The sequence below is a fragment of the Lipophrys pholis genome, assembly GCF_963383615.2.
Source record: "Lipophrys pholis genome assembly, chromosome: 12".
NCBI classification, from domain to species: domain Eukaryota; kingdom Metazoa; phylum Chordata; class Actinopteri; order Blenniiformes; family Blenniidae; genus Lipophrys; species Lipophrys pholis.
In genome coordinates, this window is record NC_137641.1 from 27,908,935 (window position 1) to 27,922,790 (window position 13,856).

At 41.0% G+C, this 13,856-nt stretch overlaps 1 protein-coding gene across 1 annotated transcript in view; it reads left to right on the plus strand.

The window, feature by feature from the left end:
- Window positions 1–13,856, plus strand: part of lamc3 (laminin, gamma 3) — a 131,429-nt gene that overhangs the window by 19,118 nt on the left and 98,455 nt on the right. The window contains exons 3-4 of the mRNA XM_080476718.1: window positions 8,240–8,370; window positions 10,702–10,868. Of these exons, the coding sequence (XP_080332844.1) occupies window positions 8,240–8,370; window positions 10,702–10,868 (298 nt within the window). The remainder of the gene's footprint in view (window positions 1–8,239; window positions 8,371–10,701; window positions 10,869–13,856) is intronic.

Here is a 13,856-nt window from a genome sequence, read left to right on the forward strand (position 1 = left end):
GAGCTACTATCAAAACAAGAAAGAAAACAGGCGCCTCAATTGAAATGGACGGGAGCCGGAACAACCCTTCCCACAACAGCACTATTTATTTAATGTAAGATGAGGGCTGTAGAAAGGAGGGAAGAGGGAGGCAACAGGGAGGGAAGGACATGCCAGCTATTTGTTATGAGCAATAAGCACAGCTGCCGAAAGCTTCTCTCCCTACTATGCCGTAAATATGAAATAGCTCCGGTTTCTATTCTTGATTTTTCTTTTCATGTCTCGCTCCAGTGTGATCTTCCCTGTTATAAACTGTTTTCTAGAATGCTTTTTTTTTTTTTAAGACAAATAACACAAAATCAATATATGGCAGTAAATGAAAGGAACACAACCAGACTTGATGAGCATTTTTATTTCTTCTTGATGCAGCAGGAACACTTACTTAGTTTATTAAGACGTGTTGATCTGCATGCAACCACAGAAGTCTGATGTCAATATTCAATCGAGTCAAGAAGATTTTACAACAGCACTTTCAGGACGGTCACCAATATATCGCTATGAAGACTGTCAGAGACTTGGTATTTCTAATAAATATCTTTACACTCACATCATTTTCTCCCACTTTGTTCATTCAGTCGTAATATTTTACCATTTGAAATGATAAAATTCATTTTTACTCACATAGGATAATTAAATTCAACCCGGTTCTGTAGATGTACAGTGATTGTGGATTATTACTCTTCCCATCCACAAAACCCCCAAAAAGTTTCAAGAAGTCATGATGGCAATTGTCAAATAACAAAACTACACTCAAATCTACGCAAAAGTTAATAAGCTGATGGGAATGTTTCACTTACATGGGATATTTATCCAACTCAATGAAAATAAAGGGAACATATGCAGCCTGGTTATTTGTTAATGCATTGGTTTCTATTTAAAAGAGCAAATTAATAAAATTTTATTTTGCTATAATTGAAATAGTTTGAAATATCATGGCTGTCTTGGTACCAAATGTCTTCTTCGGCTTTTTTCTTCTTGCTTCATGTCATCGGGTCAGTTTGTTTCAGGTTTTGTCTTCAGATGATTTGGAACATTCCCAGTCACTGTTGGAGAACGACCCGTTGGCCTCAACTGTACATTGTGTTTAATTAGAGTAAAAGAGTTACTGAACATAAGCCTGGTAAACACAACGGTGTTTTCTTAAGAAGAATGATATTAAAAAATAAAAGCTAGAATGGCCTATATAGCATTACCCCCTGGGCCACTTGCAGTTCTAATTAACCAAGTGTGCTTATCAAGTACACATCTGATATCGTCGATAGACGTGGCACACTGACGTCATTGCACAGCTTCAGAAATTGCCCAGACCCACGTTCATCATCTCCAGATGTCTCTTCATTAAGTCAAACTTGGTGTCAGTCAGACCTCACATTATTACCTTCACCAGTTGACTGTTGCTCATGTTGCAGAGTTGCGTGAGCCGAGGAACAGTGTATTAACCGTTAGTTAGGCAACTTTTAATGAGTCCCTCATCATGTAATCCTCTTGACTGTCTTCAGCTTCATAACAACTAAGACCCCCATTTGCACAACAGCTGTGGTTACATGGCCCAAAAGTAATTTTATTTAAATGTCGATCAGATTGATTTTCTCACCGTATAAACACTCCAATCCGATTATTTTTGCACTATCCGATTGAAATTACAATCGGATCGATGTTGCAGTTTCATTAAAAATGAAATAAGAAGCACCACAAGCATAGTCACTGTAATTAATTTCATTTTCGATACTTCCGGGTAAAGCCAGATGTAGGATTCTTTGCCTCTGTCATAGACACCACAGTGCAAAGCATTATGGGTTTGTTCCATTGAAATGAGTTAGGGTCACATCTTGTTGCATATAAACTAGGACAACATTCTGATTTACTTTATTCAGTGTTCATGAAGCGATTGTTTCGTTGATTATTTCAACCGGTTATTTATAAATCAGGTGCTCATTTTAGGCTTTTTCTTCTTCTTCCTGGCATCGACATACTCATTAGATTCAGGTGAAGCAGCAGGACAGCGACCTTCCAGAACCGGGATTGGACACCCAACATTGATTGACTTTGCCCAAGTTAGAGCTGCTGAGCGCTGGAGCCAATCCCAGCTGACGAGGGGCAACGTCCGGTTAAACTGTGAACAGGTCGTTAATTACCAACTGAGCTTAAGTGCATGTTTGTGGAGAATGAGCTTAAAACATAGAACCCAGAAAGAAACCCATACGCAGAAAGACTTGTACATTACTCTGTAAATATAGTAACACTCATAATTAAGTAAACTCCTGTCTTTCATCACACATAAACGGGACTGTTTTCTGAATATTGGGCAAATCACTGCAGGACTTTCTTGCGCGGAAGTGTAAAACTGACATTTGCGTCAGGGGTTAAAAACTTCACTCTTTACATAGAGATTGTCAACAGAGCATGAAATGATCCTTGTTCCTCTATGTCCCATGTCAGTATGGCTTTTCCTCTGCATATGGCTCATACGGAGCCATGCATATTTCATGAGGGCTTAAAACAGGAATTGCATCCTGTCTGTTTTATTAGCATTTTAATCCCCGAGCAGATTTGCTGCTTGTGCCTCAGTCTGAGGAGTGTGTAGTTTCAGTATAGAAACTTTCACACGCTTCATCTTCTGCTTTTAAAATACACATTCCTGACCTTTTAGGGGGGGTAAAGTTGAACATTAAAAATTAAAAAGTTAATTTCAGGTATTTTGTCATATTCAAGTCAACTGATTAAATATGGCGTTTTTTTGTTATGTCGGTGATCTAATATGTTGTGCTGCCGTTGCCAAATTAGTTTTTTATTTGGAAAAATAACAACAACACTCACCTCCTAACATGGCATTTAGATGTTTTCTCTAAAGTAATGGCTTTCTCCAACGGGAGCTCTGTTGTCAAGTTTGTAAAGCTCTCTTCTTTCAATAATCACGCAGAAGATGAAAGCTGCTGTATGAATTCAAATTTAATTTGTTCAGTCATCCATTAAAACGGTTTGTCTGTCTCCCCTGCTACCGGTCCATCCTCCCTTACTCACTCTCCCTTCGCCTCTCTTTTTCTCTCTCTCTCTCTCTCTCTCTCTCTCTCTCTCTCTCGAAAGCTGTGTGGCAAATTGGAGCTCCAGCAGTGAATGACAATGAGTAAAAGGGGAAAAAAAATACATATTGAGGGCACAGTGAACTTAAGCAATTAAATTAAAAAGTTATTAACTTTGGAATGAGGGACACTGCTCTCTTTCCTGTCAGTGCCTGCAGCCAGAGGCTTCAGAGTTCACAGGAATGCACTGAAACAGGAAGAGGAGAAGAAGGGAAAAGGGAGGGGGAGGACGGCATGGAAGAAGAGATGAGAGATTGGAGAGGTGTGGGTGAACGTTACAAGCCCCAGAGCAGACATTCAGACTCTTAGGTTGTACTACGTCGTGTCATCCCCCCAAAAAATGAACCCCGATGCGTGTGTGGACCTGCTCACTCAATCATTAGAGGGTTATTGTCTTCCGCAAAAGACTGGCTCGTTGCCACTTTCAACGCCTCAGCCTACTCCTAAGTCAGCATCATTGTAACATTCCGAGTCCAAATTCCAAGGGAGTGAGAATCAAAGTTAATTAAGCTTTTGCTGTGGTTTGCACAAATAATAAGTAATGGGCTGACTACTAATTAACCCTAAGAAACTACTTCCTTTCAGTGCAGTAAGTGATATTTGGAACTATGTCTGCTTTTCCTTACACAATTAGCACTGTTCCACCAAGCATAACTAATAACTCCCTCATATGATAATGGTCTTGTACTCTATGATAAATGGCAGAGAGATTTTTTTTTTCTTTCTTTAAAAACCAAGAGTTTAAAACCTTTTTATGATCTATGCCTGTGTCAAACTGGGGGCTGGAATTATTACCAATGAAATACCAATGTCCACTCTTACTAGTTAAAGCATGGATTGTAAAATGTTATTTATTAAAAGGGAAAACGTATCTATTACAATTTTGTCATTATTCAAAAAAAGAAAAATTCTCCTTTTACACTTAATAAGAAAAAGAAAATTCAAATGGCGTGAGACAGACTATTTTTCATAAAACAACAAAAGAAATACCTAAAATGGGGAACTGCTTCTGACTATGTTCAAAGATGCTTTTGTTCAAGACAATCTGGACTTTAGTGACAAAGTCCAGAAAATCCATTAAGTACCCAAGAAGAATTACTCAGCTGCTCCAATTTATAAGGTTTTAATGTAATTACAGACTGTGCGTGGGCGAGCTTTGTCATTAAGCAAACATTATGAGGACATCACACTTTTTTCATTATGTTGAGCTGAGCAGACAGAGATCACCCAACAGGAGACGGAGTACAGCACGGATGGCCAGGTTGGAGAAAAAAAAAAAAAAATGCACATGAAGGCATTTCGTGAGCATATTGCTCGGCGAGAGAATTGCATCTGATCCTCTGTGCTGCCGACTGCTCCTTTCAATAAACCGGAGGATGAAAATTATGTCACGCCCAGGTAGCGTAGCGCAAAAAATGAAGAATGAGCATCTGTTTTCCCAGAGCGTCGGAGTCACCCAGCGTCGTCCAAACCCCATTAGCCGTTAGAGGCATGTCAAGCAGGGGCAAAGTCGATAAGCAAGTGCTGGAACGATACAGTGCCAGCCAACACGGCTCTCCATCCCACGACACTGTGGTTAACTGTTCCCTCCAAATAACTGCTGCCTCGGCCTCAATGGACTGCGAAGCCAAAGAATCACAAGGATGTCCTTAAGTGCACTGCGGCTGGAAGGACAGAGGAAAAACAAACGTGTGAGGCAGTTTTCAAACTATCCACAGTGTGCGCAACCTTAGTAGAGCTCGCCAAGTACCACCAATGTGACCAACCTGAACATACAGAATGAGGCTCAAAGGAGACATGTTTGCATCTACTATGAGGATTTCTTTGTTGAAGATTATAGCGGCATCGTAACAGGAACTTCGACTCCTCCTAACAAGGTGCAGTACCTCATTATCTCATAAATACAGCAAGCAGAATAGAACAGACTCGTTAGAGGACAGATCTTCACCAACGCCATATCTGGAGGCTAACTAGATTGTCAGGTAGCAACATCACATCATAAACCACTACCCGAGTCAATGGGCAGAAATGTCAGTTTGCCATTAACGTCCCAAAATCTAATTGGTTGGTCCTTGGATGATGACAAATCATCCCTGAAAATTTCATTGCAATTCGGGCTAGTACTTTTTGTGAACATTTGGTGAAATACATGCATACAAACCAATAAATAAATGCACGCAGCGCAAAACATAACCTCATCGGCCCAACTTTTGCTGGTGAAGATTAGGATTAAGATTAAGAAACACAACACTTTAAAAAAAAATATATGACCATTGTATCATTGTTTGACAATCAGTGGTGTCAAACTCATTTCAGATCAGGGCTTCCATACAGACCTATTCCACCTTGAGTGGACCGGTAAAATAGTGCCATATCAGCCCTTTAGATTCAAACTTTAAAGTTTTTTTGTTGTTGTGGTGTAGAGCATACATGATGAAAATGTTTTTGCAAAAATCAAACAATTACTACAGAAAGTCTCTACAATCTCACCTTGATCGCCTGGTTTGCATTTTCACAACGAGGTTGGCCGCATCACTGATATCTTAGCTTGGGTGTCAGGGTTGTGTTGTGTCGGCCAATCAAAAAGAATTAAAAAAAAATGTTTATTATATTTTTTTTAATTAATGGTTTGGCGGGCCTGATTGCAGCCGGTTTTGGCCCACAGACCTTATATTTGACACCCCTGCTGTAAGGCATTTGTTAGTTTGGGGGCATTTCGGGTAAGCCCACTGAATGCATAATGACCCTTACTGCTATTTCAATTGCTGAAAATGAGCCACAACATGGCCTAATTAAAATATAAAAATCACCTCATTTCCTGTTTTTAAAAAAAAGAAGTGGATTTTGCACGTCTCATCAGACTCGGCTATAAACAGCCTTGTTATCAGACTTTACTGACCAAGCTAAACCACAGGTGGCACAGAAGTCCTTAGTCATGCCGACGCCATTAACGCAAGGGTTGCAAGGGTTCAACCAATCAACAACAGATGTGTGGCATATTCACACCAGATGTTTAAAAAAAAAAGAAAAAAGAAGGGGCTCTGACCTCTTGATGCCCCAGCAGTATGTCTTTGGGACCTGCAGGCAGCCATCCAAGCAGGTGGTCTAACTCCCGGGATCGTCTCCTTTGAACCAGGAGGATGACAGTCATGCTGACAGCACCAGAAAGTCCGCCCCAGAAGATGGTCTTCAAAGATAATTTATTTCTAAAGTTGAACTGCACTGCTTCTTAGGCTATTTTAAGCTGCGTGCGATCACAGTGGGCACCTGTGAAGACGGCCTCACGGGGCTCTGAAGTGTCATCTTTGTTTCAAGTCTAACTATCCAACCAATTAGGCCATTTTCCATCTTGCCGAACAAAGAGTAATACTAAACGGTTTTGTTTTACTTAGTTACCAGGAGACAGAGGAGTCAAAATGTACTTCAGGCTTGTTCAATAAATCTGTGATTCTCATTATCTCTGAAACATGCGCTCTGCAATATGTGGACTAAGGTCCCCTTTACAAAACACCATTTCAAGTCAAATCTCATCATGTTTGCATTTTTGGTTTTAGAACAATGTGGGGATTACATGGTGACATATTGAAAAATGTTTTACAGAGAAACGGCAGAAACTGTATTAATCTCAGAAACAATTAGTCTAGAAACAGGTCAAAACTTAGTGAAGAAACGGGTCCAAACGTAGTCTAGACCAGGTGAAAAACTTGTCTAAAACAGGTCCAAACTTAGTCCAAGACAGGTCTAATTTTAGTGTAAAACCAGGTCAAAGAGATGTGTAGAAACACATGAGAACTTAGTGTCATAACAGGTCCAAACTTCGAGTAAAACAGGTGAAAATGTAGTGAAGAAACAGATCCAAACAAAGTCTATAAACAGGCCTAAAATTAGTCTATAAACGAGTCCAAACTTAGTCCAAGTCAAGTCCAAATTTAGAGTAGAAACAGGTCCAAATGTAGTCTAAAACAGGAAAAAACAGGTCAAAACTTAGTCTAAAAAAAGATCCAAACAGTCTAAAGAACAGATTCAAAGTTAAGACTTAAAACGGGTCAAATTGTAGTGCAGAAACACATTGCACAGTGGAACTGATAGTCTCCCCATTATGAGTATCTCTGAATGTGTAAACTCACTGGCCATGTAGCGAAGATGGCAAAGGACATATTAACCCTTTGAAAATAATAAGAGGGAGCGCGAAGCAGGATTCTTAACGGAGGTACTGTTGTGTGATCGGCTTCAGTCCTACAAAAACATACCGAATGAACTTGTCACATGTGTTTGTAGTCTGAAGCCCATCCGCCGCAATCTCCTCGTCTCCCATTGCCACACTTCAAAGGCATCTCTTGGGAAAAGCTTCAAAACGGACAACATTACAGGATTTTCTTCTTTTTTTTTTTCCTTTCAAGACTGCCACAAACCAGCCAAGAAACAGACAGAAAGTTCCTTGCCAGCTATTTGTTTTAAAGTTGGATCTGTTCATGGGCAAAAGATGTCATTTGTTCTCTTGTTTTTTTTTTTGTTTTTTTACCTTGCAGGACGCCATTGTGCTTCCCGTTTGTGTTATTCCTTTTCGCTTTCTTCTCCCACTTTTGCTTCAGCCTGTCTTTACCTTTGCAGGCAGTTTGGACAGAAGAGCTTGAATCATATCAGGGGTGGGAGCTTTGCCAAATGCCATCCATTATACTGAAATAGTGCTGCTGTGTTGTCTCTTTTCTCTCTCTTTTTTTTTTTTTTTTTTTTGAAATTTCTGCTTTTTGTCTCCATTAATCCTTCTTCTCTCCCCCCACCTCGCTTTGACATTCACTCAATTCCCTGCACCATACTCATTATCTCTACATTACATCTGTTCTTTCCACCTCCATTGCTTCCATTTTTGATCCATCGACTTTATTTTTCAGATTTTGCAGCCTTACATGGCCTTGGCTCTTTTAGCTGCGACCCGCTTTGTGTTCTTCCTCTCGTTTCCTGCTTCCTCGCACCTCCAACAGCGGCAGCAGCCATTGCATCGCCTGCCTTCCCGCGGTTTTCATTCATACCTTTTTTTTTAATCATCAAAAGGTTGCTTTTGTTGGTTTTCTCCCCTTGTTGGTCTTTTCTTCTTCCCTATTTTTCATTCTGTTTTTCAGGAATGGGTGACGGCGACTGACCTGCTCGTCTCTTTAGATCGACTCAACACCTTCGGAGACGAGTTTTTCAAGGACTCTAAAGTGTTGCGCTCGTACTTCTATGCCATCTCGGATTTGACCGTGGGTGGCAGGTAAGAGACTTTCAGCCTTTCCCTCCGACTCCTTTGTCGCTGCGTGGTGTATTTCCGGTTTTCATCTCTGTCTCAGGCCAATTCATTTATATGATATTGTCTGCCTTTGTGAAATTTGTTTTGGAGGAAACACAATCGAGGGCCGAGGATCGAGGGAGTGGGTGGTCAGGCATACAAAGCATATATTTTGACACTCAAGCCTCAGGATGATGATGTCCAGCGTATACCATGTTGGTTCTTGGTTGATTCAGCCTCCCAAAGAATTTGGTATCGGGTTAGAGGTCAAAATCAGGGTTTTTGATTAAATATTTGTTACATTTTATTGCATCCCGTCTGGTGTTTTAGGGCAGTAATAATCCAATATCACATTCATTGTGACAGCAATATGAACATTTTGCATTTGCATTCAACATTTTACAAACACTTTCCACAGGCATTATCTTTCCAATAATTTATGTAAATGTCTGGACACAATTGCTATTTTTATTTTCAAAACATATTGATAATGCATATTTACTGTACTTGAAAATATTCAGGACACAGTTATGTAACACATGGATAAGTGTGCAAAGCAACACAAGCAATCAACACTAAACTCCAGGCTGCTTGCTGTCGGGCAAGTCGCCATCAGATGAGAGTCGACCGAGATGATCCTCCGTCCTCATTCCACTTCTTTTGGCTTATTACTCACAGTAATGAGAGAGGACATCGTGCCAAGGACCCGGCTGCACTTCGCCATTGCAGGAAGAAGTGTGGCCGATTAAATAGTTGAGATGAAGCCTTCAGAAGGCATCTAAACTTGATCCGACACCTGTCACAAACATTTAGCATTGCAACAGCGGCATGGCGAATACCCACCGATGTCACAACACCTTAGGGAGAGAGCTGCATGATGATGTGTTAGCCTTATACCAGTGCTTTCTCCATAAGTACATCCACCTTCACACCACGGTGCTGCCCAGTGGAGAGCTGAGTCAGACGCTGTAAAAGATTCCTTTTTGCGGAGAGTATCAGTGCAACCACAATTGAAGAAGACTGCTATAAAAAAATAAAAAAAACTGCAGTAATGGATTTAAGAGTTCAAGAAACAAGCTTGTGACTGCAAGGTTTAAACATGTGACCCCCGACCTGTGCCCTGAAAAAGCAGTAATTTCTGCTCCCCTATCAAAACAATCTCCTTGACCCCGACCAATTCATCAGGTCAGACTGTGTATCTGCAAGGTAGGGTGTAAATCTTGTGAAATTCTGGAAATATGATTGGGAAGCAGAGGTTAACGCCATGAACCTTCCATAAATAAAGCTTGAAATGTTCAAGAATTTGATTCCTGCTAACAACAAAGTTATATACAGTCTATATATATATATATATATATATATATGTATTCGTATTGTGCATCACTTCGGGTCAACTCCCTAGTAACATATTCGGTTTGAATTATCGCGCCGACAAGTCAAGCAGAGGTCTCACATGTGGATTGGAGGCACTTTGGTGTTGGTGGGTTGCTGTCATCTCAGCGACAATAAAAAAAAAACAACCAGGCTTAAGCCTCAGGCAAAGCAGGCATCTGGTTCCGGGACAGCTGGCTAAATTTGACAGAGCTTGCCACTCAGCGACAAGTCCCCGTCCCCTATCGCGGCCACATGACAAAACCGGCGATGCTGCCAGGGAGTAGTAGACACACACACACACACACACACACACACACACACACACACACACACACACACACACACACACACACACACACACACACACACACATAGACACAGGAAGGCATGGCTGCCATGATGCTTCGGAGGAAATGATTCTCCACATGCAGAGAGGGACGGGGGAAATTACCAGATAAGGACTGTCTTGTGAAAAACTGGATTAATAAATTGCATGTTTATCTCATAATACCAAGATACACGGCTCAAGAATACAGAAACGCAGTATAATGTATTTATATATCAAAGCGTGCAGCGGTATAATGTACGTCCACTACACATGCTACTTCCCGTTTCCTGCTCTGTGTGAGCACATTAGCAGTGGCACATTAACACAGTTGAAAAGTGTACTTGCTGAAGGGGAATAAAAAAATAAAAAAAATTCCCCCACCCCATCTCAGACCGTGTTTATGCTGGTGAGAGATAATAGGAAGTGACAAGTCCTTACGGTGGAAATACCTTCTCACTTTCCCCCGCCACTCCCTCCTACCCTCACACATTCACTATGTGCTTAACTGCATCTGCACTTGTGCTGGAAATGAGAGTCGCTGAGAGCAAGAAGGGAGTATAGGAAAGGTTGTACATGCTGACTTGACTTAGCAGTCTGTCTTTGTTTCCCCTCAGATGTAAGTGTAATGGTCATGCTATTGAGTGCACCGAGGGGGAACGCGGAGGCCTCGTCTGCGCCTGCCAACATAACACGGCGGGAGCCGACTGCCAGAGATGTCACCCTTTTTACCAGGACAGACCCTGGGCAAGGGCCACTGGGGATTCGGCCAACGAGTGTTTGAGTGAGTATTTTTGATTCCGGGGTGCTGTCATGGGCTCACTGAGTGTGGAGAATCTGCAGGGCAGTGTTAAATTCAAGCGACAAGACGGGGCGGGACGAAGGTCTCATAAAATGCTTGAGTGTGCCGCCATACATCAATCTCCCACATGCCTTAAAATACTGATTTCCACGAAAACTCAGCCCTTTTATCCCACTGGTTCAAATGATTCCAATCAGTATTTCCATACCGAGACTAACTGAACTCTTATAAAATAAATCATATTTTGTGATATTGAACTCGGCTTCACACAGGACTTAGGACTTTGTCTGCCATTGCGTCTGAAACTAACAGTAATAAAAATTGTTTTGTAACTGCAAGAGAATACACGCAAGTATTCTAAACCAGAATTGCATTGGGAAGCGTTTAATGGCACTCGCAAGTCTTGGTAACAGGATGTCGGAAGATTTGTGCGTATTTTAATTGGCTCATGTGCACGTATGTTTGCCTGCGTTTTCCCATCGGTGCTTCAGTATATATGAATTAGCAGAGTGTTATCAGGTTTGGCTCACCGTGGTGTGCACTGTCGAGGATGAGTTCTAATTGGCTGAGGGATAATAAAAAAAAAAACATAAAGGAGAGTGGCTCACAATATCTTTTTTTTTTGTATAATGTTTTTTCACTGAATTCTATTAGGCAGCAAGCTTTTTTTAATTACTCATACTGATGGTTCATAGCAGATGGCGTCTTAAATAGACTACTGCACCCAACTTAATCAATGCCGTGTATTAATAACACGCCGTATAAGCGGCACAGGATGTGGAAGCATAGGACTGAATGCTGGATGTAATTGCACGTCTCTATCTGCCGCAGAACTCATTTTGACTCAGTTTGCCTCGCCAACCTTTCATATTTTCATGTCAGACACCGGAACAGACTTCATTCTTCTCTCATTATCTGAACAAAACATCTCGACAGCAGGTCTGCTTTCATTTAGTCGTCTGGGGATTGCGAGCTGTAAATTTACATTGCATACAACCAGAAACGTATAGAACAATAATAAGAACTCACAATCATAGAACTCGAAGAGTAAAATAGTTAGTTTTTTTATATAGAAGTTTTAAATTCAAATATGATTTTTCATGTTTAGATGCTATAATAAACAAAAATTATATGCATCATTAAAGGCTGTTTTATGCTTGACGCGTCCACGAGCTCTGCATGGTTCCGCGCGGCCGATTTACGTCATTTCAGCAGGCCACGCCCCTGCGGAAAAGACGGCGCTGAAGAGGAGGAGGACTGAAGACTTGGCTTTAAAGACGCTTGAAAGCATAAAGTTTGGCGACTTATTTGGTCAAGGTTTGATTTTTTTTTGTCTCTCTCTCAAGAACTCATTCAAATATGTTATTTTATTTGATCGGCCCTTTCCCAGTGGATGATCAACCTTTGCAGCACCAGAGCACACGGGATCGGCATCTTTGATGTAATTTAACTGTGTTGATGCTGACATGCTGCAAATGATCCCAGACCAAAACAAACTAAGCAGTGAGGCTGTTCCGGCAGATGTTATTTGAGCTGATGTCTCGTTTAAAAAAAAGCAAACACAGAATACAAGTTATTTTTACTTTCTTTTCCTGATATTTCATTTTCTTTGTCACCGTTTTTGACAAACAAAAATAATGTTACCTGCATTTAAAACAGTGCTTGCAGCTCTCTTCTTGACCATGGACACAGGTTCTTTAGGAACGGGCATTTATTTTGTCAAACAACTTCTTGCAGAGTACCGGGACACCATGAGAACTACGACCAAAACAAAATGAAAAGTATAAACTTGTGAAAAAGCACATTGTATGGGTTAAATTACATCAATATACAAACATATATGATCAAACAGTAACTCTTTCGCCCCATGTCATGAAAAGAGTCTTTAGTTTTCTTCTTTTTGCCGTCTTATCAACTTTAAAGTCCGTTTACATGAGGCTGTGTGGTCCGTCTGTAAACTCCGCCGTAGGAACCAAAAACTATCGGAACTAAAGGTTCCCCCTTAAAACACTTTCCAACATAAAGTCCTTTTAACTTATTTATACAAACATGAAATTACCAAACATATTACCCATTTTATTCATTTCAAACATAGATTGCAACCTTCTACAACACTTACAGTGTTGAATCGCAAATTCAATAAAGTCCTGTATTTTCTTTAGCATTCTCCAGCAGACTTTTTCTAAGCACATCGTCCTGCCAGAGTTCAAGTCCCTGTGGTGTCAGAAAAGAATTATTTTGAGCTGAAATTGCAGTGCGAGTGACTCTCCACTTGCAGGAATCAGGAGGTGTAATTCTTCTGTTCTTATTTAATATTGCGGTGGAAGTCTGTTTGCGGTGCACTGCCCCCTGCAGTTTGGGAGCGGGAGCCGTATGTGGTTTGAATGGCACATGCTCTCTCATCTCTCATGCCGATTCCGCACGTCTAAGTTCCGCACGTGACGTCACGCCCGTGCGTCGAGCATTAAACAGCCTTAAGTCGATCCAGACTAGAGTCACACGGGCCTGGAGCCTTTGCTCGCACACAGTGAGAGGCAGGCTGCACAGCGGACCGTCAATCGCAGAGCTAACACAATTGGACAGACAATCGCAGACATTAATTCACGCTTAAGGCCAATTTGGAGTAACAAACTGCCCAAACAAGCTTGTCCATATTGTCAGGAAGCGAGAGTGCCTGAAAAAAAAATAAATAAATAAAAGAAAGAAACTACACAGACGTGAAGAACATACAAATGACACACAGCTGGTTGAAACCGGGAGCATTGTTGCTGTGAAGTGATTGTGCGGTCGACTGTACCACCGTTTCTTACAACCTCAGCCAAATTAAAAGTCATGCATCGGAACTTACAAACAAGTACAGAGTCGGCATGATATTTGGTTTTTTGTAGCTGTTTTACTTAATCTCCACCGAAATGCAGAGAAGGGATTCGGAACCAGTCATGCATAAATCAATAAACACTGGAAAGTTAA